The following is a 25,923-nucleotide window of genomic DNA, read 5'->3' as shown; positions in this document are numbered from 1 at the left end:
TGCTAAAGGGGTGGGGGAAGAAGGGAGGAGTAAACAACAGCTGGAGCACAGAGAGGGAGAAAAACACTTGGAGAGACAAAGGAAAAGAAAGAAGTCAGTCTGGGAGAATGAATAGCTGGTAACAGGGACCATTACTGGCTGACAGTAGGTCAGAACCCTTGTGATGACAGGAGCTGATGTATGGAGGTTGGGGGAAGGACACAGGGAAGGTGCTCAGGCCTAAAATTATTGAACTCAATACTGAGTCCAGATGACTGCAGGGTTTCCAAGCGGAAAATGAGATGGTATTCATCTGGCTTGCGCTGAGCTTCACTGGAGCACTACAGCAAGCCAAGTCAAAGATGTTAGCTTAGGAACACAGCTCTTGTAATGAAATGGCAAGTAACTGAAAGCTCAGGATTATTTTTGCAGAGAGAATGTAGGTAGGTGTTCTGCAAAGTTTGCACTTCATAAATTACAATTGGGTAACTCAGTGCAGGTTTCTGACCCACATTTGTCCCAGATGCTGAAACATGTGAAGAAAACCTGTTCATAGTTTTAATTTATTTATACAACATTCACCTGATAACATATTCTCAAATCCAATTTGGTTCCCTGAAGATACTTCAAGTTATCAGTGAGCCTTTAAAGACGAGACAGTGAATACCTCCAAGTCTCTTTACAGCTTTTATATTTGGAGATCACCCAAGCATGACCTATGTCTTTAGGGTACTGTCAGTTTGGTAAATGTGTCAGTTCTCTGCTGCATACCTAAATTGGAGAGAAATCCTGAAGTTATCCACTTCAATGTTCAGAATATTTTACTTTGCTGCACTAAAGAACATCTGCTATTTCCACTTATCCCACCTCAATCAGTTTCTAATCTTATCTTAGTACTCAGCACTTATCTCAGTTTTCTTAATAATGCCAACTCACATTTCTGTGCCATTATAAGTGTTACAACAGTATCACTGATGTCCCTTTCATGATCATTAACAGAATAATGAAGTACGAAGCAAATAGTTTAGAATTCTGAAGAACTCTAAACAAAACCAGCTCCAACCCATAAGTTCACCATTAATAATCACCATCAATATACACAGTTTTAATCAGACTGTTTGTAAAGGTTTGAGAGAAGGTAGGCTCGGGAAAGGTGAAAGGAACAGGAGAAGGCAGATGAAGCTCAGGAGAAGCAAAGGGAACAGCAGAAGGCACGTGGTGGCTTGGCAGAGATGAAGGCGACAGGAGAAGGCTGAAGGGAACTGCGTAGAAGTGAAAGGAATAGGTGGCAGCAGACAGGGGCTTGGGAGAGATGAAGGGAACAGGAAAAGGCAGGTGGGGAATTGGGAGGAGTAAAGGAAACTGAAGCTAACAGGAAGGGCTTAGAAGATTTATAGTGAGAGGTTTTTTTGTTTGGAGAGACAATGGGACCAGGCTAGCAGACAACAGGATGCACTGAAGACAACAGCTGAGCAAGGAAAGTTGCCAGTACTAGCACTGAACACACACCAATGGTGTCAGTAGTGGGAGAAACTGCATATGCGCTGGCAGCCATAGTGTGAGCCAATATTCCTGTTAGCGGGATAACTGGCATTAAGACAACTGGCACAAAGTATTTGGATGGTTAAGTGATATTGCTGCATGTCTTCTCTATGGGTACATAACATTATTAGATAACAGAAGAATTCAGAAATAGGCCCAACTCATAGAGTGAAAGCTGCAGGAATGTCAGAGTTAAAATTGCACACATCATCAGATCCCAAGTTGCATTTTTAGAGAAATACACATCAGCATTAATGAAAAGCCTATTTAAATTGTAATTGTTGGGACGTAAGTCAAACTGGCCTTTTTACAAGCAAAAGAAAGTGGATGCTGGAAATCTGAAAAAAGTGCTGGAGAAATCCAACAGGTCTGGCAGCATTTGTGAAAAGTGACACAGAGTTAACATTGTGAGACCAAGATGGCTCTTCTTCAGAACACTAAGAGATATGGGGTGTAGTGGTGGTTAACGGAAGTCAGGCTGTTGCCCTGGAAAGAATTCAGAGGTACTACACACACTGTTAGGTGCCAAGGTGGTGGCTGGCTTAAAGGCCGCTTTGGTGATCCATGACTGCCATCCCAGTAAAAATAGACAGACCTCTAGCCCTTATGTCCCACCTATGACCCATCGACATCACTCATCCCAATTCACACTGCCACTCTCCCCCACAGCCCCTCATTCCTTCCATGTCAATCTATCCCCCTTTACCAGGGTTTGTTATAGCACCCGTACCAAATTGCTGTCAACTCTTATCGACATGTTCTCCCACATCGACCACCACTTTATGTCAACTCACTGAGAATCTATCATCTATAGATCTCAGGTGCAAAATTGAGGTGAAATAAAATGAAGTTCAAAGTCTAAAAATAAGTCATCAATTAAAAAAAATCTTAGTGATACATTCCTTCAAGAACATAATTCTTTATAAAAACAAACATTCCATTCATGCACTTAATCCCTGACACATATTCGTACACATTTGGAGCCAGTACTTCTGGAATTGAGACTCCAGTAATATTTTAGCAAGTTCAGACATTCCTAACATCCCTGCAAAAAGTGAGCTCAGGTTTAATGTTTCAGGTAGGTGACCCTTTATTGGGAAGGATGTCAAGTTGAAGCCATGAGTTGAGTTCCAGTTACTTTTCATAGCAGTTTACGTATAGAACATAATAGAATACGTAACCTGATAAATAAGTCTCAGTGAAAAAGAAAACGTCACCATTTCAGAGCCAGATTTTAGCCAAGACAGAACGTAGGCCTATTCATCCACGATGAGGTTACAGATATGTGTGAGCTGATGAACTGTACTGTATGCGATAGAGAGAGGGAGGGCTTCCATAGAGCTTCCAGGATAAAAATTGGAGTCAGTATGGGAACATTTATTGAATTTTTCTACAATACCAGCATAGCATCAATCGTTGTTTTTAAAAATATATCAAAAGATCTAGCCATTGGGTAACAATTATCAGAGGACCTTGCAAAAGCATGATCTCTACCCAACACCATGAGGTCACCAAAAGATAAGGTGCCTTGTCTCATCCATCAGGGCAAAAGTGAGGACTTCAGATGCTGGAGATCAGAGTCAAGATTAGAGTGGTGCTGAAAAAGCAAAAGCCTTCATCAGGAATGTTCATCCATCAGTTGGGACCAAAAGTAGAATCAGTCTGCAACCAACAATGGCAGATATAATGAGTATTTGGGAGTCTGGCTGCAAATGAGGTTTCAAATCCTGAAGGTGGATCTAATACATATTACAGAAATGTCCTTATGAGACTTAGTTAATAAATATTACATAAATTAAAGAGTCTTAGATACTAATTGACTGACCTGATTTTTTGCTGCTCCTCTTCTTCTGGAGTTGCAAAGGCCTTCCACTGAAAATGCACAATTACATCACTCCTATTGCAAATGGAAACCACTCTCTGGTTAGCCAATGATATGTAGGTTTTCTCGATCATTACTGAGTTTTTATCCAGTCTTACATTTATGTCTGTTGCAGCTCCATACAAATGGATAAAGATGTCCTCACCTACAGTGGATCATAATGGGAAAAAAAATCAGTAAATGATGAATTTGATTGAAAGCATAATTTTATTTAATTTTGCTACTGAATTTCTCTCCACCCACAATAACTCAATAATTCCCAATTGCAGCTGTGTGAGGCTAGATACTGCCCAAGTGTGGGGGACAATTTTACTTCCAGCTACAATTGGTAGGACTATTAATTTGCAAAACCTTACCATGTACTCATTGGATGCTGCATTTCCTATGTTCAACAGGAACGAACACCTTACCAAAGTACTCTATGAGCTACAGAGAGTTTATGTATATCCTCAGTTTATAAAAGCTCCGCATAAAACAGAGGCCTCGAATTTTGCTCCTGAGGTAGTTATGCAAAGCCAGAAAAGCTCCCAACTTTCATAGCTCAGAGGGCCATGAAGAGACTGAATCAGTTAGATAATGGTTAAATTTTCAGTAAAAGCAAATAGGACAGAGATGAAGAACACAGATGTACAGAAACAAACTGAAGAGTGTGATGAACTATTTGTTCATATACCCTCAATGCCAACTCACTCAAAGCACAGCATGAGCAGACTCCAGGAGATGAAATAAAATTAAGCTTTAAGTATCTATTACATACTTTGCTGATATACATCTGATTAACAAGGTCAGGTTGTCCTTAGTTTTTTCAAAAGGTGTTGTAAAAGGCAGAGGTTCTGATTTGTTGGGGTGGCCCACTTTGACTATGGCTAACAGATAGTACCGAAGGTGACAATCAAGGAAAAGGAGCTATTGGATTTTTTTTTTAAAACACTTGAACAACAAAAGGGGAGTTTGCCCAGTTCAGGGGTTTTTCTAGGAGAAAGTGAGGACTGCAGATGCTGGAGATCAGAGCTGAAAATGTGTTGCTGGAAAAGCGCAGCAGGTCAGGCAGCATCCAAGGAACAGGAGAATTAACGTTTCGGGTATGAGCCCTTCTTCATTCCTGAAGAAGGGCTCATGCCCGAAATGTCGATTCTCCTGCTCTTTGGATTCTGCCTGACCTGCTGTGCTTTTCCAGCAACACATTTTCAGCAGGGGCTTTTCTACTTTGGAACATTTTTAGCCAAGAAAAGCAGCTAGAGAAGCAGCTACAGTGAAAAGAGATTCCATGTTTCAACAGAGGTCTTTCTTGAACTTTCTCTCTAAATCCTCTCCTGTCTGTAAGATCGTGTGTATGGAATGACATTTTTTTGCCAAGCAATATGTTTATGGGGATATTGCAGGAAATTGGAACATATCATCAAGTTGCCATAGAGTTGTTAGGTTTTCGGATAGGTTAGGTTCTTCTATATTCTGTTCTGCTTTGTTTGTGCTTCATTTGGCAATCTGTAAATAAAATCTGTTTTGTTTAAAATTGAGTAGTTTGACCAGCTACATCACTCCTGGCACATCCACTTACATCTGCCTAAAGCAAATAAAAAGATTTAGGGTCTAGGCTACCTTCTTAAAACATTTTGAGCAGGTCTGGCCTGGTCCATAACAAGAGCAAGGGCCACGCATGTAAGGAGTAACACAACCAGCAAAAATAAAGGCGGCAAAAGGTCAAATATCTGTCAGGTATACTGTGGGAAATTAATACCTGAGATATCTAGTCAACATAACTGTGAATTTATCAAATAAATAATTGAATATGAGATCTGTAAAGAAGATAACATCCAATGAGACTTTGCATAGTTAGTATTACATTAAAAAGACAGACTCACTTTGCAGATGTTTGAATAAACAATATTACGAGGGGTCATGAGTTCAAAGTGAGAGGGGAAAAGTTTAGGGGAGATATACGTAGAAAGTTGTTTACACAGAGGGTGGTAGGTGCCTGGAATGTGTTGCCAGCGGAGGTGGTGGGGGTGGGAACAATAGCATCATTTAAGATGTATCGAGACAGATATATGAATGGGCAGGGAGCAAAGGGATACAGATCCTTAGAAAATAGGTGATAGATTTAGATAAAGGATATGGATCGGCACAGGCTTGGAGGGCCAAAGGTCCCGTTCCTGCACCTTAATGTTCTTTGTTCTTTGCTCTATTATCCTGATTCTTGAGTCCCCTGGACATTTGTAAAGTCGAAAAGCAATACCCAATTGGGAAAAAGAACCCTAAATACTGGGATTTTCATCTCTAGAGGAGGCCACATGGATGGAGTCAAACTAATGGATGCAGATCTGAGATGGCCACATGGACTGCAAATGCAAAGGCCTACTGTTAAACAGTCCACCTCTGTTCTGAGGCCTGGTCCCAGATGTTTCCTTAAATATATGGCCCTCACATCCTAACCTGTCTCACACTCAGCCTCACACCCTTCCCCACATATTTCAGCTTTTGTCAACCCATACACGCCATCCACTGCCACTATTTGTTCATACACCCTCAATACCAACTCATTCAAAGCGCAGCATGAGCAGACTCTTGGAGATGAAATAAAATTAAGCTTTAAATATCTATTACAAACTTTGCTGATATACATCTGATTAAAGACATTCATGAAAGCCCATTTATATCTGCTCATGTGCTCAATTCTTTATGAAGACATTTGGATTCAAAGCCTCAAGCCAAAGATATCTAATTTTTTAACAACATCTTTGATTTGTGAACTTTCACCAACCCCCCCCACCCGCCCCATTCCCCCCCCAACATTATGATAATGAAAGATTGTGGGGATAATGCTACAATGATAACACTAAAGGCTATTTCATCAAACAGCTATGAAACGACAAGCTCAGCATTGTTTATTAACTCAGGCACAGGCAAGCAGTTTTGTTTCAATTTAAAAGGACTTTTATATTTAAATAAACTAATAGCTGACAAATCTATAGATCTTATCCACACTTCACAAGCATTCCTGTCCATTCTAAAAGTTTATCACGGCTGAGTTCTTGTATCCTTTTTGCGCAAGTCACGATCCATCCCCTATCAGCAAATTTATAACCTGTTGGAATTAGAGGTAGGATTTCCAGATGCAAGTCATAGAGACGTACAGCACAGAAACAGACCCTGCGGTCCAATTTGTCCTGATCACTGTTTTTGAGAGATCCCAGGAATGTCCACGACAATACAAAAATATAGACTCAAGCTTTTTTTCTCAAGGATTAAATGACCGAAAGCAAGGTCATTTTTTTCTGCAGCAGATAATTTGCATCCTTACTGTAACCAATGAACAAAGGGAAATTGATAAAGTTGATAAAGATCAATGGAGGGATACGTAAGTTTGAACATTTTGATTGGAAGAATGAGAAGAAATGAAACTAGCTAAACAGTACAACTTCAAATGGAATGCAGAAATAGAGACAGCTGGGAGGGCTAGCTCATAAATCATGTTAAAACAATTATTAAAGCATCTGGAGCCCTTTATAATTAGAGACATTGAGTACAAAAGTTAAAGGGCTACACTAAAATTCAGTTTGGTCCAGCTGGATCTTTTTTGCTCAATTCTGGGAACTGCAGAAAAATTTAAAGGTTTGAAGAGGGTGCAAAAGAAGTTGATTAAAATGGTTCCAAGGATGAAGGATTACAGTTGTGGGCAGACTGGAAAGGCATAAAACCATAAGATGTAAAACAATATATTGAGTCTAGTTCACTGTTCGATAAGATCATGGCTGATCCATAAATCCTCAATTCAATTTTCCTGGATTTTGCCCATAACCCTTAATTATCTTTCTGATTCATAATTTGTCTATCTTAGCATCTCAACAGCCCTCTGTGGTAAAGAATTCCACAGATTCACTGCCTCTGAGAAGAAATTCCTTCTCATCTTTCACTTAAATATGTGAACTTTTATTCTGAGATGTGGTCCTCTGGTCGTAGTCTTTCCCACAAGGAGAAAGAGTCTTTCAGCATCTACCCTGTCAAGTTCCCTAAAAATCATTTGTGCTTCAATAAGATCACTTCTCAATTCTAAATCTAATCAACTGTTACTCATTGTCGGGATCAAGCTTGGTGAACTTTCACAGGACTGCCTCTAATGTATTTGTATCCTTCCTAAAGTGAAGTGACAAATACTGTGCTTGGTACAAAGAGAAGAGTACAGGCTTAATATTATTCATGGTTTTATTCATCAGAGCTCCTGCTTAGTCTGTCTCCCTCAAATACAAGAGAATGCATGCGGCATCCTGTAGTCTCAATGAGCTAGTTAACAGAACAAAGAATGCGAAGAGAATATGTAACACAGAAAGGCAAAGAAGAGAAAAATATATAATTTCTGAAGGAATAAACAGTACCTTCTTTTTAAGTAGAAAGCCCCCAATCTCCCCCATTTTCACCCAAGCCCTTATAAATCCTTAAAATTCTTTCAATGGCATGCCTCATCAGGCAATAGTATCCAGGTGTACGTAAATTGACAATAAGTACAAAGTATTCAACTGATTGCTTGTTACACTTAGATCTTCAAGGGTTTTACAAATCAAACAGATCAAAGCAGCATAAAACACCACCATGATCAATAGTCTCTTACTAGGACAGATGTTGTTGTGAAAAGTCAGCACTTGTTTCAATTGTGCCTGCATTTTTTTTAACTTCTGTCTCAAGCCTACAGAATAAACATGGACACACAAAAGCAATGGTGGGCCATTCAGCTCTTGAAGCCTGGTCCATCATTCAATATTATCATGGCTGATCTTCCAACTCAGAACCCTGTCCCCATTTCTGCAAATACCCTTTTATCCCTTTAGCCCTAAGAAGTGTACCTAACACCTTCTGGAAAACATTCAATATTTTGGCCTCAACCACACTTTGTGACAGCAAATTCCACTGACTCACCACTCTCTGGGTGAAGAATTTTTTCCTTATCTCAGTCATAAATGTCCTTAGGCAGTGACCACTGGTTCTGCAATCCCCAGTCATCAGCAACATCCGTCATGTGTTTATCCTGCCTGGTCCTGTTAGAATGTTATAGTTTTCATTGCAAACCCCTTCCTTTTTCCAAACTCCAGAGAATATTATCTTAACTGCACAATCTCTTAAATGTCATTCCAGGAATCAGGCTGGTAAACCTTTATTGCAGTCACTTGCCAAAGCATCCTTCCTAAGGTTAGAAGGCCAATCTGCTCGCAATACTCTGGGTGTCGGCTCACCAAAGCTCTGTATAATTGCTCCTGTTTTCAAAGCCTCTCGCTCTGGAGACCAACACACCATTTGCCTTTTTCACCACCTGTTGCACCTGCATATTTTCTTTCAGCGAATGGTGTTCAAGGATATACAGATTTCACTGCACCTCCCCTTTCCCACTGAGGTAATAGTCTATTTTCCTGTTTCTGCTACCAAAGTTAATAACCTCACATTATACTTCTGCCCCTCCCTGAACATGTCCAAATCACACTGTAGCATCTCTGCATCCTCCTCCCAGCTCAACCTCCTACCCAGTTTTGTGTCATCTCAAACTCGGAGGTATTAAATCTAGTTCCTTCACCTAAATCATTAATATAAATTGTAAATATAAACCTTACAAATGTGTGCCCTCAGCACACATATTTTTCTGCTGGGACTGAGCATCAGGAAATTGCTTGATTTCTAGCCCTTAAAATTAATGAATATCTCAATTGTATAAAATCAGGAAGATTTTCCAGAGTCCAGGCTAACTTCATCATAAACAGATACAGTACATTCTTGCAAAAGCATACAGTTAATGTGAAAATCTGAAATTAAACCAAAAAGGGATGTAAAACACTCGACAGCCTCTGTGATGAGAGAAACAAGTTGATGTCTCAGGTTCAATTCCAATAAAATAGGTGATCATTAATCCCCTCCGCAAATGCTGCAGACCTGCTGACTATTTCCAGCATTTTCTGTTCTTACAGGTAGTCATTAATTTGAGAAAACTGGCAGTAAAAATAAAAAGCTCCTAAATTGCCTCCCAGAGTTAGAGAAAAGTACAGGAAAAATTAATTTTCGTGCCCTGCCAAACTTTTAAAACTTGTTGATAATGTTTAGAATTTTTTTCAAAGTTTAGTGAAACTTTTACAAAACCTTTGGAAAATTATTCTCAAAACTTTTAGGGTCATAGAGATTTACAGCAAAGAAAAATGCCCTTTGGCCCATCACATTCATGCTGATCATAAACAACCACCCAGCTATTCTATCCTGTTTTCCAGAACGTTTGCCTTTTATGCCTTGGCTTTTCAAGTGTGGATCTAAGTCCTCTTAAACCTTTGAGGGTTTCTGCCTCAACCACACTTACAGGCTGTGAGTTCTTGATTCCCACCACCCCCTCACTAAAAAAGTTTTTCTTACATCTCCTCTGTACTTTTTCTTACATCTCCTCTGGCCCTGTACTTTCAATCACTGCCCCTTGGTCATTGATCTTCCCCATTCAAGGGAGAAAAGTCTTCCAGTCTACCCTATCTAGGCCCTTTATAAAATTATATATCACAATTATATCTCCTCTCAACCTCCTTTGCTCAAAGTAAAATAACCGCAGTCTATCCAATTTCTCTTCATAACTGAAACTTTCAGTCTCGGCAACATCCCAGTAAACGTCCTCTACATCCTCCCCACTGCAATCACATCTCTCCTACAATGTGGTTTCCAGAACTGCACACAATACACTAGCTGTGGCTTAAACAACGTTTGGAAAATATTTGGAAAAGTATTGGGAAAATTCTTGAAAATTTACTGATGTAAAACCTTTCCAAAATGTCAGTAAAAATATTTTTAAATGTCTTTTCTAGAAATTTGCTGACAAGTCATGACGGGCTGACCTTTATTCACCTCTTGAAATATTCGGAGAATCTCCTTGGAGGGAGGGCACAGATAATTAAAGTTAGAGGGAAGAGGTTGAATTTTGATCCATTTTGTTGTTAAACATTTCTGATGTAAATTTTATTGCATTCATAAAATAGTTCTTTAAGAACTGGAGTTGTCTCACCTAGCCATTGTCAACAGTGATTTAATTACATTTTCACGGACTCCTAAAGGAACCACTCCTGCTCTGGTCTACTCTCAATTAACATCAACTTTTACCACATCTCATCTCATGAGTTTACCTTGCAGAATTTCCACATGATGCTAAAAGCACTTAAAAGCCATTCAAAAATTGCAAAGAGGCTTCAAAACTAGGAGGTAGAAGTTCCAAGGTTTAGACTAAATTATCCAGTCTGACACTGACAGTGCCAGTGCTGAGGGAGTGCCACACTGCTGAAGAGTCAGTGCTGACAGAACACCTCACTGTTAAAGAGTCAGTGCTGAGGGTGTGTAGCACTGTTGGAGAGTCAGTGCAGCGCTCGCTGTCACAGTACAGAGGAAGATGTCAAAACCGGGGTTCACCAGACCATAGGGGCCGCTGTCTTATTAGAGAGAAGTAACTGATGGTGATTAACATGAGGGCCACTAGACCTCAGGCAAAGGAAGAGGTTGAGAAGGACAGCCTTTCATGGTAACCTCAAACTGGTGATGGGAATTGAACCCACACTGTTGGCATCACACTGCTCTGTAAACCAACCATCCAGCCAACTGAGCTAAACCGATCCCCATACATATGTTAAATACAGACCATTAAAAACAAGAGAGGCACTTCAAGATGGCGGGGGGGGGGGCTTTAAAAAAGAAATTAGGAAGGCAATGAGAGGCCACTAATTACCTTTTGCAGAATTACAGAAAACCCTTAAGGCATTCTATAAATATATTACGAGCAAGAGGATTACCAAGGTTAGAGTACTCCCTGTTAAGGACTAAGAGCCAGAGGATGTGGGTGAAGTCTTAAATGAATATTTCTCATCCGTAAGAAGTAAGATAGTGCAGCCGGAGATTTCAGTCGGGTTAGCGAGATTCTCGAGCCTGTTAAGATATTAGATGATTTAGCAAGTATAAAGGTGTATAAATTCCCAGGGCCTGATGAGATATATCCTAAACTGCTGTGGGAGGGAAGAAAGGAGATTGCAGGGACCCTGACAGAGATATTTAATATTCCAGTGGTCGCAGATAAAGTGTCAGATCACTGGAAGATAGCTAATGTGATTTCTTTGTTCAAAAGGGCAGTAGGGATATGCCAAGTAATTACAGACCAGTTACTTAGTCTGACATCAATGGCGGGGAAATGATTTGGAAAAAAAAATTGAGGGACAGGATTAATTGATACTTGAAAAGGCAGGAATTGATCAGGACTGGTCAGCACAGATTTGTTGGAGGGAGATTTAATTGAGTTTTTTTGAGAAGGTGACTAAATATATTGAGAAGGGTTTACATCTATGTGGCTTACATAGATTTCAGTAAAGTCTTTGACAAGGTTCCATATGGACTGCTCATTCAAAAGGTAACAGCGCCATGGGATCCAAAGTAAGTTGGAAAACTGGATCCAAAACTGGCTTGCAAATAGGAGGCAAAGGGTGATGACGGAGTGCCGTTTATGTGATTGGAAGCCTCTGACCAGCAGTGTAGCACAGAGATTAGTGCTGGGATCTTTCCTGAATTCTGTCTACATCAACAACTTGGATACAAATATAGAAAGTATAATTAGTAAGTTTGCAGATGACACAAACATTAGTGGTGCTGTTGATAGTCAGGCTGCAGTCTGATACTGATCAGCTGGCAAATTGAACAGAGCAATTGCAGGAGGAATTTAATCCTGATAAGTGCAAGGTCATACATTTTAAGAGGTCTACTTAGGGAAGAATATAAACAATGAATGGTGGGTCCCTAGTGTTCAAGGATATCCCTAGGGAGTCTTGAGGAATAAATGGACAATGGTGTCCAAGTCCATGAATCCTTGAAGGTGTCAGTGTAGGGAGATTTGATTTTGAAGGCGGCAATTGGATGCTTGCCTTAATTAGTCAGGGTAAAGAATATAGGAGCAGGAAAGTCTTGTTACAACTTTATACAGCCTTGGTTAAACCAGAGATGGAGTACTGTCTGCAGTTCTGCTTGTCACTGTGTTGGAAGGATATGACTGCACTGGAGAGGGTGCAGAGAAGATTCTCCTGGGATAAAAAAATCTCAATTATGAGGACTGATTGGATAAACCAGGTCTGATTAGTCTGGAGCAGAGAAGGCTGAGGGAGATATGCTTGAGATATACAAAATTATGAGGCTTAGATGTAGGGTAGATCGTGACAATCTTTTCCCCATGTCTAAGACCAGAGGACATAAGTTTAAAGTGCAGAGCAAGTGGTTTAGAGGAGACCTACGGAATTTTTTTTTCATCCATGGGACGGTAGAAACATGGAACACGCTGCTTGAGAGGGCAATGCAGGCAGGTACATTTAAGAAGCACCTAGATGAGAATTGAAATATAAGAGCATTGTAGGCTATGGACCAAGTGCAGATAAATGGGACTACTGTAGCTTGGTGTTTGTTCGTAGGTATGGGCGTGGTGTCTATGCTGTATGACTATGAAATGACACTTGCACTAATCATGTAACTGCAGAAAATGAAAATTGCCAGAGAAGTTCAGCAGGTCTGGCAACTTCCATGAAGAGAAAGCAGAGTCAATGTTTCAGATCGAATGATCCTTCTTCAGAGGTTCTCACATGCTGATACACAAGATAGCTGAGTTCATTAATAGAAAAATGTTCCATTCCATCAATATGTAAGTGATCAGCGATATTCTAGTACTGCCATGATTCCTACATCCTTGAGAATGCATGTGTTTCTTTGTTTGAGTATCAAGATGCCTTACAATGAAGATTGCTGGGAGACAAGGGCTACAAACAGAATGTGTCACATTATCAAAGTAAAGTTAAAAAGCACACACCAAGTTACAGTCCAACACGTTTATTTGGAAGTACAAGGTTTCAGAGCGCTGCTTCTTCATCAGATAGCTAGTGGGACAGGATCATAGGACACAGAATGTATATTTAAAAGATCAAAGTGTCATACAACTGATGCAATGCATTGCTGTTTAGTCTTTATCATTTAGAATAGGGATACATGGTATACTGGCGAGGCCAAGCAGACGCTATATCAACAGATGAATGGACACAAAGAAACATTTGCCAGACAGGGATGTTCCCTCCCATTCGGGAACACTTCAGCGGTCAAGGACATTCGGCCTCACATATTCAGGTAACCGTCCTCCAAGGCGGACTTCGGGAAACACTTTTTGTTCCAAAAGCATACCATCTGTTCGCAGTCAGTCCATGTGGTATTTTGCAAATTTCTAGTTTGGAAATAGAACCAGTCTGACTCTAGGCTGGATAGACAGACTCTAACCTCACAACTTTAATTCATCGTCTGAGCTAAGATTTCACTTTTTTTATAAAATCTTAAGTTATCTCAGGACTGTGACTTGAAAGAAGTTTTGAGATTTACAAATTAATCAATCAAAACCTGCATCCCCATTCTAAGTGATTAAAGACTTAACAGCAATCTATGTTTATTTAATACATCACATCAGTTGTATGACACGTTGATCTTTTACTACATGATCCTGCCCCCCCTAGCTATCTGACAAAGGAGCAGCGCTCCAAAAGCTTGTACTTTCAAATAACCCTGTTCCACTATAACCTGGTATTGTGTGATGTTTAAGCTGTGTCCACCCCAGTACAACAAAGGCACCTCCACATCATAATCACAGCATGTTATGCTCTGCACCATCAGAGCAAAGAGGGAATGTGACAGCTGCTGACAAGCTGGGAGAGCAGGGTAAGTCTTCCAGGCAGGGCGGTCAGGATGTTCAGCAGGAAGAACAGAACCTTGTTCATGATATAACTTTGCAGTATCAGACCCCATATTCATCATTAATAAGATCTGAACTATGGTGGACATTCAGGAAACCAAAACATTGATTTAGAGAGACTTGCTGGATAGGATGTGGAAAGGGCTGCTGAGTTGTATGGTCTAACACTGAAAAAGTCATAGTGATAAGAATGTGCAGATCTACATGCAAAGAGGTATCAGCTGTGCCATCAATGTGACATGAGAAGCATTGATATGAAGCTGTTGTACCACAATATTGAACAGTGAAGGGTGCTCGGGACTGTTAGTGTTTGTTCAAGAGCATGACTGAGGTTCTAGGATGGCACCATCAAGTATATGGGGAGGGGGAAGGGGAGGGGGAAGGGGAGGGGGAAGGGGGAGGGGGACGGGGAGGGGGAAGGGAAGGGAAGGGGAGGGGGAGGGGGAGGGGAAGGGATGGGAAAGTGGAAGGGATGGGGAGGGGAAAGGGAGGGAGAAGGGATGGGGGGGAGGGAGGAGGGAGGGGGAATGGGGGAGTGGGGAGGGAGGGGGAGGGGGAGTGGGGAGGGAGGGGGAGGGGGAGTGGGGAGGGAGGGGGAGGGGGAGTGGGGAGGGAGGGGGAGGGGGAGGGGAGGGGGAGGGGGAGGGGGGGGGGAGTGGGGAGGGAGGGGGAGTGGGGAGGGAGAGGGAGGGGGAGTGGGGAGGGAGGGGGAGGGGGAGGGGGAGGGGAGGGGGAGAGAGAAGGGAGAAGGGAGGGGGAAGGAAGAAGGAAGGGGGAGGGGCAGGGGATGGGGAGGGGAAGGGATGGGAAGGTGGAAGGGATGGGAAGGTGGAAGGGATGGGAAGGTGGAAGGGATGGGGAGGGGAAAGGGAGGGAGAAGGGATGGGGAGGGGGAGGGAGGAGGGAGGGGGTGGGGGAGGGAGGAGGGAGGGGGTGGGGGAGTGGGGAGGGAGGGGGAGGGGGAGGGGGGAGGGAGGGGGTGGGGGAGGGAGGAGGGAGGGGGGTGGGGGAGTGGGGAGGGAGGGGGAGGGGGAGGGGGGAGGGGGAGTGGGGAGGGAGGGGGAGGGGGAGGGGGAGGGGGAAGGGGAGGGGGAGGGGGAGGGGAAGGGGAGGGGGAGGGGGAGGAAGGGATGGGAAGGTGGAAGGGATGGGGAGGTGGAAGGGATGGGGAGGGGAAAGGGAGGGAGAAGGGATGGGGATGGGAGAAGGAAGGGGGAGGGGGAGGGGAAGGGGGAGGGGGAGGGGAAGGGGGAGGGGGAGGGGGAGGGGGAGGGGGAGAGAGAAGGGAGAAGGGAGGGGGAAGGGAGAAGGGAGAAGGGAGAAGGGAGAAGGGAGGGGGAGGGGGAGGGGGAGGGGAAAGGGAGGGAGAAGGGATGGGGAGGGGGAGGGAGGAGGGAGGGGGATGGGGGAGTGGGGAGGGAGGAGGGAGGGGGAGGGAGGGGGAGGGGGAGTGGGGAGGGAGGGGATGGGGGAGTGGGGAGGGAGGGGGAGGGGGAGTGGGGAGGGAGGAGGAGGGGGGAGTGTGGGGGAGGGGGAGTGGGGAGGGGAGGGGAGGGGGAGGGGGAAAGGGGGAAGGGAGGGGGGAGGGAGAAGGAAGGGGGAGGGGAGGGGGAGAGAGAAGGGAGAAGGGAGGGGGAAGGGGGAGGGGGAAGGGGGAGGGGGAGGGGAGGGGGAGGGGGAGGGGAGGGGGAAGGGAGAAGGGAGAGGGGGGGAGGGGTAAGGGAGGGGGAGGGGTAAGGGGGGGAGTGGGAAGGGAGGGGGAAGGGAGAAGGGAGAGGGGGAGTGGGAGGGGGAAGGGAGGGGGAAGGGAGGGGGAAGGGAGGGGGAAGGGAGGGGGAGGGGGAAGGGGAAGGGAGGGGGAGTGGGAAGGGGAAGGGGGAGGGGGAGGGGGAAGGGGGAGGGGGAAGGGGGAGGGGAAGGGGGAAGGGGGAGGGGGAAGGGGGAGGGGGAGGGGGAAGGGGGAGGGGAAGGGGAAGGGGAAGGGAGGGGGAGGGGGAAGGGGAAGGGGAAGGGGGGAAGGGGGAAGGGGAAGGGAGGGGGAGGGGGAAGGGGAAGGGAGGGGGAAGGGGAAGGGGAAGGGAGGGGGGGGGGGAAGGGGAAGGGGAAGGGGAAGGGAGGGGGAGGGGGAAGGGGAAGGGGAAGGGGGGAAAGGGGAAGGGGAAGGGAGGGGGAGGGGGAGGGGGAAGGGGAAGGGAGGGGGAAGGGGAAGGGGAAGGGGAAGGGAGGGGGAAGGGGAAGGGGAAGGGAGGGGGAAGGGGAAGGGGAAGGGAGGGGGAAGGGAGGGGGAGGGGGACGGGGGGGGACGGGGAGGGGGACGGGGAGGGCGAAGGGAGGGGGAGGGGGAGGGAGAGGGGGAGGAAAGGGGGGGAGGGGGAAGGGAGGGGGAGGGGGAAGGGGAAGGGAGGGGGAAGGGGAAATGGAAGGGGAAGGGGAAGGGAGGGGGAGGGGGAGGGGGAGGGGGACGGGGAGGGGGACGGGGAGGGGGAGGGGGTGGGAGAGGGGGAGGGAAGGGGAGGGGGGGGGGGGGAGGGAGGGGGATGGGGAGGGGGAGGGGGAGGGGGAGGGAGAGGGAGGGGGAGGGGGAGGGGGAGGGGGGAGGGGGGAAGGGAGAAGGGAGAAGGGAGGGAGAAGGGAGGGGGAAGGGAGAAGGGAGGGGGAGGGGGGGAGGGGGGAGGGGGAAGGGAAAGGGGAAGGGGGAAGGGAAGGGGGAAGGGGGAGGGGAAGGGGGAGGGGGGAAGGGGGAAGGGAGGGGGGAAGGGGGAAGGGGAAGGGGAAGGGGAGGGGAGGGGGAAGGGGAGGGGGAGGGGGAGGGGGAAGGGGAGGGGGAGGGGGAAGGGGAGGGGGGAGGGGGAAGGGGAGGGGGGAGGGGGAAGGGGCGGGGAGGGGGAAGGGGCGGGGAGGGGGAAGGGGAGGGGGAAGGAAAGGGGCGGGGAGGGGGAGGGGGAGGGGGAGTGGGAAGGAGCGGGGAGGGGGAAGGAGCGGGGAGGGGGAGGGGGAAGGAGGGGGATGGGGGAGGGGGAAGGAGCGGGGAGGGGGAAGGAGCGGGGAGGGGGAGGGGGGTGGGGGAGGGGGAAGGAGCGGGGAGTGGGAAGGAGGGGGAGGGGGGGAAGGAGGGGGAGGGGGAGAGGGAGGGGGAGGGGGAGGGGGAAGGAGCGGGGAGGGGGAGGAGTAGCGGGGAGGGGGAGGGGGGTGGGGGGGAGGGGGGGTGGAGGGGAGAGGGGGTGGGGGGGAGGGGGGAGGCGGGAGGGGGAGGGGGAGGGGGGGAGGGGGAGGGGGGAGGGGGAGGGGGAGCGGGGAGGGGGAGCGGGGAGGGGGAGCGGGGAGCGGGGAGGGGGAGGGGGAGCGGGGAGCGGGGAGGGGGAGCGGGGAGGGGGAGCGGGGAGGGGGAGCGGGGGGGAGGGGGAGCGGGGAGCGGGGAGCGGGGAGGGGGAGGGGGAGCGGGGAGCGGGGAGGGGGAGCGGGGAGGGGGAGGGGGAGGGGGGAGGGGGAGCGGGGAGGGGGGAGGGGGAGGGGGGAGCGGGGAGGGGGGAGGGGGAGCGGGGAGCGGGGAGGGGGAGGCGGAGGGGGAGGGGGAGGGGGAGGGGCAGGGGGAGGGGGAGGGGGAGGGGTGGGGCAGGGGGAGGGGGAGGGGGAGGGAGGGGAAGGGGAAGGGAGGGGGAGGGAGGGGAAGGGGAAGGGAGGGGGAGGGGAAGGGGAAGGGAGGGTGAGGGGGAGGGGGAGGGGGAGGGGAAGGGGAGGGGGAGGGGAAGGGGAGGGGGAGGCGGAGCAAAGGCAGAGGGGAGGGGGAGGGGAGGGGCGGGGGAGAGAGCAGGGGAGGGGGTGAAGGGGAAGGGAGGGGGAGAGTGAGGGGGAGGGGGAGGGGGAAGAGTCAAGGAGGGCGAGGGGTCAAGGAGGGGAGGGGGAAAGGGAGGGGGAGAGGGAGAGGGAGGGGAGAGGGAGAGGGAGGGGGGAGGGGGGGAGGGGAGGGGGAGGGGGTGGGGAGGGGGAGGGGGGAGGGGGATGGGGATGGGGGAGTGGGAGGGGGATGGGGGAGTGGGAGGGGGATGGGGGAAGGGGTTGGGCTAGGGGAAGGGGATGGGGGAGGGGGAGGGGGAAGGGGTTGGGGGAGGGGAAGCGGATGGGGGAGGGGAGGGGATGGGGGAGGGGAAGGGGTTGGGGGAGGGGAATGGGTTGGGGGAAGGGGATGGGGGAGCCGGAGGGGATGGGGGATGGGAGGAGGGAATGGGGGATGGGAGGAGGGAATGGGGGATGGGAGGAGGGTAGGGGTGGGGGAGGGGACGGGGATTGGGAGGAAGGGAGGGGAGTGGGAAGGGGAAGGGGGAAGGCAGAAGGGGGGGGAGGGGGGGATTGGAGGGGGTGTTGGGGGAGGGGGAAGGGGATGGGGAGGGGAAGGTGATGGGGGGAGGTGAAGGGGAGAGGGTGATCGGGGAGGGAGAGGGGGAGGGGGAGGGGAGGGTGTGATCGGGGAGGGGAGTTGAAGGGGAGAGGGGGAAGGGGAGAGGGGGAAGGGGGGAGGGGGATGGGAAAGGGAGGGGAGGGGAGAGGGAGGGGAGGGTGGAGTGGGAAGGGAAGGGGAGGGAGAAGGGGAGGAGGGGGGTGTGGGAAGTGGAGGGGGAAGGGGGAGGGGAAGGGGAGAGGGGGAAGGAGGGGGTAGGGGGTAGGAGTGGAAGGGAGAGGAGCAAGGGGAGTGGGGGATGAGGAGGGGGGAGGAGGAGGATGGGGGAGGAGGAGAGGGGAGGAGGAGGACGGGTGGAGGGGGTAGGAGGGGAGGTGGGAGAGGGTGTAGGAGGGTAAGGGGGGGAAGGGGTGAAGGGGGCAGAGTTCTAAACTAGAACACATTTTTAAGGTGAGAGGAGAAAGATTTAAAAAGGACATGAAGGGCAACTGTTCTACACAGAGAGTGGTTAGTGTGTGGAATGAACTGCCAAAGGAAGTGCTGGATATAGGTGCAGTTACAACATTTGGAACAAGTACATAAATAGGAAAGGTTTGGAAGGGTGTGGGCCAAATGCAGGCAGGTGGGACTTGTTTTGTTTGGAAGCATAGTCAACGTGGACCTAGTCGGACCAAAGGGTCTGTTTCCATACTGTATGACTCTATGAATCTTTATCCCAGTAATACAAATACCTCTGTTATGAAAAGTTGGAGAGCCAGCATCTGAAGGGAAGCATGGAGCATGGTATGTCGTTAAAGCGGTATTCTAATTAAAACACAAGGGCTCATAGCAGGAAACCCTCCTGGTAAGTTAAGGAATATGGGAGAATTCAGCACTTTACATCATGTTATTTATCTAAGATCTGAAACGTGGCTTTGGACCAACAGAAAACTAGTTATGAGTTGGCATTTTGCATCAGGATATAAGGCTCCTCATTCACAATGACTGCTGAGGTGACCAAAAAAACTTCACTGCAATCACACAGGCGAAACAATCAGACAATAAAGGGTCTCACTGAAAAGAATGGGATTATTCTGTTTCAAAAGTCTGAAGTATTGTCTAAGTCTATGGTTGTACTGCTCATGTGAAATTATCTAACAATTAACTGGGTTTCTAGATTAGATTAGACTTACAGTGTGGAAACAGGCCCTTCGGCCCAACAAGTCCACACCGACCCGCCGAAGCGCAACCCACCCATACCCCTACACTTACCCCCTACCTAACACTATGGGCAATTTAGCATGGCCAATTCACCTGACCCGCACATCTTTGTGACTGTGGGAGGAAACCGGAGCACCCGGAGGAAACCCACGCAGACACGGGGAGAACGTGCAAACTCCACACAGTCAGTCGCCTGAGTCGGGAATTGAACCCGGGTCTACAGGCGCTGTAAGGCAGCAGTGCTAACCACTGTGCCACCGTGCCGCCCACCAATTTCTCTTCCAATTTCAGTCTGAATGACAATACATTATTAGCTGTCCTTAGAAGTAGGAAATGGAAGGTAGTATTGAGGACAGAGGGAGCACAGTAAAGAATATTTGGCTTTGTAGTGCATCATTCCATTCCGGTTGTGCCTCAAACTTTAAGGTTGTTCGAGGAAATGTGGGACAGCTTATAAGAACTGTGATCATTGATGTGAAAGTTAGGAATTGGGAAAGAGTCCAAATTGGAACAGATGGGTTTATCTAAAGTTAAGTTCCCTCATGGAATTAAGAATTGTCAAGGTTTGATAAAGCATTTGGTTCGATCCAAAGAGAAAGCTACAGCTCTGTACAGATTGCCAAGCAATCAAAGTCCTTCAGGGCTTAATTACACTTTTCAATGACCTCCCCTGAAATTTTCAGAAAGTCATTTGTAAACAGTCAGTAGATAAGTAAATTCTGTCTCTCAATCGCATTGATGCATCAGAACATAAATAACACCAGCTAGACATCTGTTTAATATTAATATTTAGAGATGATATTTCACTCTTTTAAATCCAGTGCTTTGAATATGGTTCATCAAGACAACTTGACAAGATATATAATTTAGAAATTCATAATTTCAACAATATTTATAATTTATAAATACAATATGGTGTGTTCCCATTTGTCTGCTGCCCTTGCACTTCTAGATGGTACTGGCTGTGGGTTTGGAAGGTGCTGTTTAAGGACCCCTAGTGAATTTCTGAAGTCCATCTTGCAGACGGTACACTCTGCCGCTATTGAGAATTGGTGGTGGAGGGATGATATGTTTGTGGATGTGGTGCCAGTCAAGCAGGCTGCTTTGTACTGGATCATGTCAAGCCTATTTAGTGTTGTTGGAGCTGCACTCATCCAGGCAAATGGGAAATTTTAGTAACGCATTTGACTTATGCCTTGCAGATGGTGGTTCAGCTTTTGGGAGTCAGATGCTTAGTTACATACAGAGGCAAGATTCCTTGCCTCTGACCTGTTCTTGTATTCACTGTATTAATATAGCAAGTCCAGTTGAGTTTCTGTTCAAAGATAACATCCAGTATGTTGATAGAGGGGAATTCAGTGATGGCAATACCTTTGAATGTCATGGGGAGATGTTTGGCTTCCCTCATGTTGAAGATGGTCATTGCCTGGCACTTGTATGGCATGAATATGTCTTGCCATTTGTCAGTCCAACCTGGATATTGTTCACATCTTGCTGTATTTGGATGTGGATTGCTTCAGTATCTGAGGAGTCACAAATGGTGCTAAACACTGAGCAAACGTCAGCGATCATCCCCACTTCTGACCTTATGAAGGAGGGAAGATCATTGAAGAAGCAGCTGAAGATAGTTGGGCCTAGAACACAAGTCTGAGCAATTCCTGCAAAGAAGTCATGAAACTGAGATGACTGACCTCCAACAACCACAACTATTTAACTTTGTGCAAGATTCTGACCAGTGGAAACTGTTACACTTGAGTCCCATCGAGTCTTGTTTTGCTCAGACTCCTTGATGTCACACGTGGTCAAATGTAATTTTGATGTTAAAGACAGTCATTCTCACCTCACGTCATGAAAAGTTAAGAACATATCTATCTCAGTCTTAAATGTATTCAATGACTGGGCCTCCACATCCTTCTGCGACAATGAATTCCATAGATTCACCCACTCTCTGGCTGAAGAAGTGGCTGCTTATTTCCGTTCTAAAAGGTCTTCCCTTTACTCTCAGGCTGTGTCCTCAGGTCCTAGTATCTCCTACCAATGGAAACATTTTCCCAACATCTACTCTGTCCAGGCCATTCAGTATTCTTTAAGTTGCTATTAGAGCACGCACGTGCACGCACGCACACACACCCACCACCCATCACCCCCCCCCCCCCAGCACATCCTTCTAAACTCCATAAGTATAGACTCAGAGTACTCAAGTCTTCCTCGTATGTTAAGATTTTCATTCCCAAGACCATTCTCATGAAGCTCCTCTGAACACACTCCAAGGCCAGTGCATGTTCCTTTCTAGCTCTCCTCGACCATTGTTCAGTTCCTTCCTGGCTACCTTGTAACCCTTTAGAGTCCTGTCTGATCCTTTCTTCCTCTTGACTAGATGTTCCATATCTCTTGTCATCCAAGGTTCCTTCAATCTACCATCCCTTCCTTGCCTCAGTAGAACAAACTTACCCAGCACTATGAGCAAGTGCTTCCTAAACAACCTCCACATTTCTGGTGTGCATTTCCCATAGAATATCTGTTCTATCTGAAGTTATGCTCTTCAGCTCCTGCCTAATAGCACTGTAATCTCCCCCCTGCCCCAATTAAATACTTTTCCATGTCATCTGCTCTTATCCCTCTCCATGACTATGTAAAAGTCAGGGAGTTGTGATCACTATCACTGAAATACTCGCCCACCGAGAGATCTAACACCTGACCTGGTTTGTTGCCAAGCTCCAAACCCAACATGGTCTCCCCTCTTGTCGACCAATCTACAAATTGAGGTAGGAATCTTTCCTGGGCACACCTGACAAAATCTGCCCCATCCAAACTATTTGTACTAAGGAGGTTCCAATCAATCGAGTAAAAAATGAGGTCTGCAGATGCTGGAGATCACAGCTGCAAATGTGTTGCTGACCAAAGCACAGCAGGCCAGGCAGCATCTCAGGAATAGAGAATTCGACGTTTCGAGCATAAGCCCTTCATCAGGAATAAGAGAGAACACCTCCGGGCCGCCCGAACCAACCAACCCAATCACCCCGTGGCTCAACACTTTAACTCTCCCTCCCACTCCACCGAGGACATGCAGGTCCTTGGACTCCTCCACCGGCAGAACATAACAACACGACGGCTGGAGGAGGAGCGCCTCATCTTCCGCCTGGGAACCCTCCAACCACAAGGTATGAATTCAGATTTCTCCAGTTTCCTCATTTCCCCTCCCCCCACCTTATCTCAGTCGGTTCCCTCAACTCAGCACCGCCCTCCTAACCTGCAATCCTCTTCCTGACCTCTCCGCCCCCACCCCACTCCGGCCTATCACCCTCACCTTGACCTCCTTCCACCTATCCCACCTCCACCGCCCCTCCCCCTAGTCCCTCCTCCCTACCTTTTATCTTAGCCTGCTTGGCTCTCTCTCTTATTCCTGATGAAGGGCTTATGCTCGAAACGTCGAATTCTCTATTCCTGAGATGCTGCCTGGCCTGCTGTGCTTTGACCAGCAACACATTTGCAGCAGGTTCCAATCAATATTAGGGAAGTTGCAGTCACCCATGACAACAACACGTTCCTTCTGCACCTTTCCAAAATCTGCCTCCCAATCTGCTCCTCCGTCTCTTTGTTGCTATTGGAGGGCTTATAGAAAACTCCCTATAAAGCAACTGTTCCTTTCCTGTTTCTGACTTCCACCCATACTGACTCTGTCAACAAACACTCCTCAACAACCTCCTTTTCCGCAGCTGCAATACCATCCCTGATTATCAATGCCACTCTCCAACCTCTTTTACCTGCCTCCCTATTCCTTTTGAAATCTCAACCCCAAAACATTCAACAACCATTCCTGCTCCAGTGATATCTAAATCTCCATTATGGCTATAACATTGTAGCTCCAAGTACTGATACATGTTCTAAGTTCATCACCCTTATTCTTTACACTTCTTGCGTTAAAAGAGAAACATTTCGATCCATCAAACTAACTGCAACTTAACCTATCAACTGTCTATCCTTCCTCACAGACTCTCAATGTACTTTAATTGCCTGTTCACCAGCTACCTCACCCTTTGATCTGTAGCTCCAGTTCCCATCATCATGGCCAAGCTAGTTTAAACCCTCCCGAAGAGTATGAGCAAACCTCCCATCCCAGGATATCAGTACCCCTCCAGTTCAGGTGCAACCTGTCCTCTTTGTACAGGCCCTACCTTCCCCAGAAGGTATCCCAATGATTGACATATCTGAAGTCCTCCCTCCTACACCAGCTATGCAGCCTTATGTTCAGCTGCACACGCTCTCTGGAAGGGGTAACAATCCTGAGATTACTACTCTGCTTGTCCTGCCTTTTAGCTTCCAACCTAACTCCCTATTTCAGTTCCTCATCCCTTTTCCTAGCTTTGTTATTGGTATCGATGTATACCACGACTTCTGGCAGCTCACTGTCCTCCTTAGGAATCCTGTAGACTCGATCCGAAACATCCCTGACCCCGGCACCCAAGGGGCAACATACCATTCGGGACTCTTGTTCGCGAGCACAGAATCCCCTGTCTGTTCCTCTAACTATTGAATCTCCTATCGCTATCACTCTCCCACTCTCCCCCTTCCCTTCTTTGAGCCTTGGAGCCAGGCTCAGGCTCAGTGCCAGAAACCTGGCTGCCATAGCTTTTCCCCTGGTAGGTTGTCCCCCCAGTAGTACCCAGAGTGATTTACTTAATCTTTTTTTGGTATACTTATTCTTGAGGGGAACAGCCACAGGAGATCCCTGCACTGTCTGCTTATTCCCTTTCCCTCTCCTGACTGTCATCAAGATACCTCTTAACTTAGGTGTGACTACCTCCCTATAACTCCTCTCTATCACCCCCTCAGCCTCCCAGATGATCTAAACTTCATTCAGCTCTAGCTGGATGCACTTCTCGCACTTTTGCTCACACAAAATGGCCGACAAACAAAAAGAGGCATCCTGCCTTAGAATTAAAACACTAGATTTCTGAAAGGAGTTAAATGAGACTAACAGTCTGTCCCAGCCTTCAAGTAAAGAAAACAGTGATACCTTTGAACAAAAGGGCGGCACGGTGGCATTAAAGGGCGGCACGGTGGCACTAAAGGGCGGCACGGTGGCACAGTGGTTAGCACTGCTGCCTCACAGCGCCAGAGACCCGGGTTCAATTCCCGACTCAGGTGACTGACTGTGTGGAGTTTGCACGTTCTCCCCGTGTCTGCGTGGGTTTCCTCCGGGTGCTCCGGTTTCCTCCCACAGTCCAAAGATGTGCGGGTCAGGTGAATTGGCCATGCTAAATTGCCCGTAGTGTTAGGTAAGGGGTAATGTAGGGGTATGGGTGGGTTTCGCTTCGGCGGGTCGGTGTGGACTTGTTGGGCCGAAGGGCCTGTTTCCACACTGTAAGTCTAATCTAATCTAAAAACTACTCCAAAGCCAGTGAAGGGGGCCTTGAGCAGCAACCATCCTCAATGGTTATGATAAGAACATACCTATGCGACAAACAAGCAAATATCCTCAGCTCACTAATTAAAGAATGATTATGCTACTAAAGGAATAAACACCAGAGGAACACATAACATACTAACTCCCTTAATAGCTACCAGAACTAAAGTTAGCTATTCTGTAGCAAACAGTTGTTTCTTAATTATTCTGCAATATTAAGCAATAGCTTCAAGCTAGAGATTCTTCAACATAAATATAGGTTCATATAGCCAAAACATGTATGCCTATGTGTGATGTTTAATTAGATTTAGGAAGTACTCTCGTTCGCCCTGGACAAAATAGATTGCTCACAGCCATTAATCACAAAGTACTAAGAGTACAGCTGGCTATTCCTAACCTTAGCTAATTGTGAAACAGAAATCAATATTACAAATCTTATAATGATTAACTGTTTTGTGTATTTTCACATACATAATTAGAACAGTGGGAAATATAAGGGGAGTAACTAAATGGAATACAGTGAATAATGGAATTCAAGCTGTCCTTAAGAGATAAGCCAGGCTGAAACAGATCTGAGGGAGGACAGCCAGTGACTTTGGAATGTGAATGAATAGCATACATAGAAAGATCCCCAGGACTAAAGAGTATAATGCCTGGTAAACATCCTGAGGTAATGGGAACCTAAGACTGGCCATAGGCATGGGATGCTCATCATTAATTAGGTGTTCTACAAGATTGGGTGTATGGATAAAGAAGGA

At 47.3% G+C, this 25,923-nt stretch overlaps 1 protein-coding gene across 1 annotated transcript in view; it reads right to left on the bottom strand.

Moving 5' to 3' along the window:
* Positions 1-25,923, bottom strand: part of hydin (HYDIN axonemal central pair apparatus protein) — an 888,678-nt gene that overhangs the window by 628,110 nt on the left and 234,645 nt on the right. The window contains exon 9 of the mRNA XM_060837518.1: positions 3,347-3,548. Within this exon, the coding sequence (XP_060693501.1) occupies positions 3,347-3,548 (202 nt within the window). The remainder of the gene's footprint in view (positions 1-3,346; positions 3,549-25,923) is intronic.

Source organism: Hemiscyllium ocellatum, chromosome 17 (genome assembly GCF_020745735.1).
Source record: "Hemiscyllium ocellatum isolate sHemOce1 chromosome 17, sHemOce1.pat.X.cur, whole genome shotgun sequence".
Lineage (NCBI taxonomy): Eukaryota > Metazoa > Chordata > Chondrichthyes > Orectolobiformes > Hemiscylliidae > Hemiscyllium > Hemiscyllium ocellatum.
This window is presented reverse-complemented; position numbering and strand designations above follow the sequence as displayed.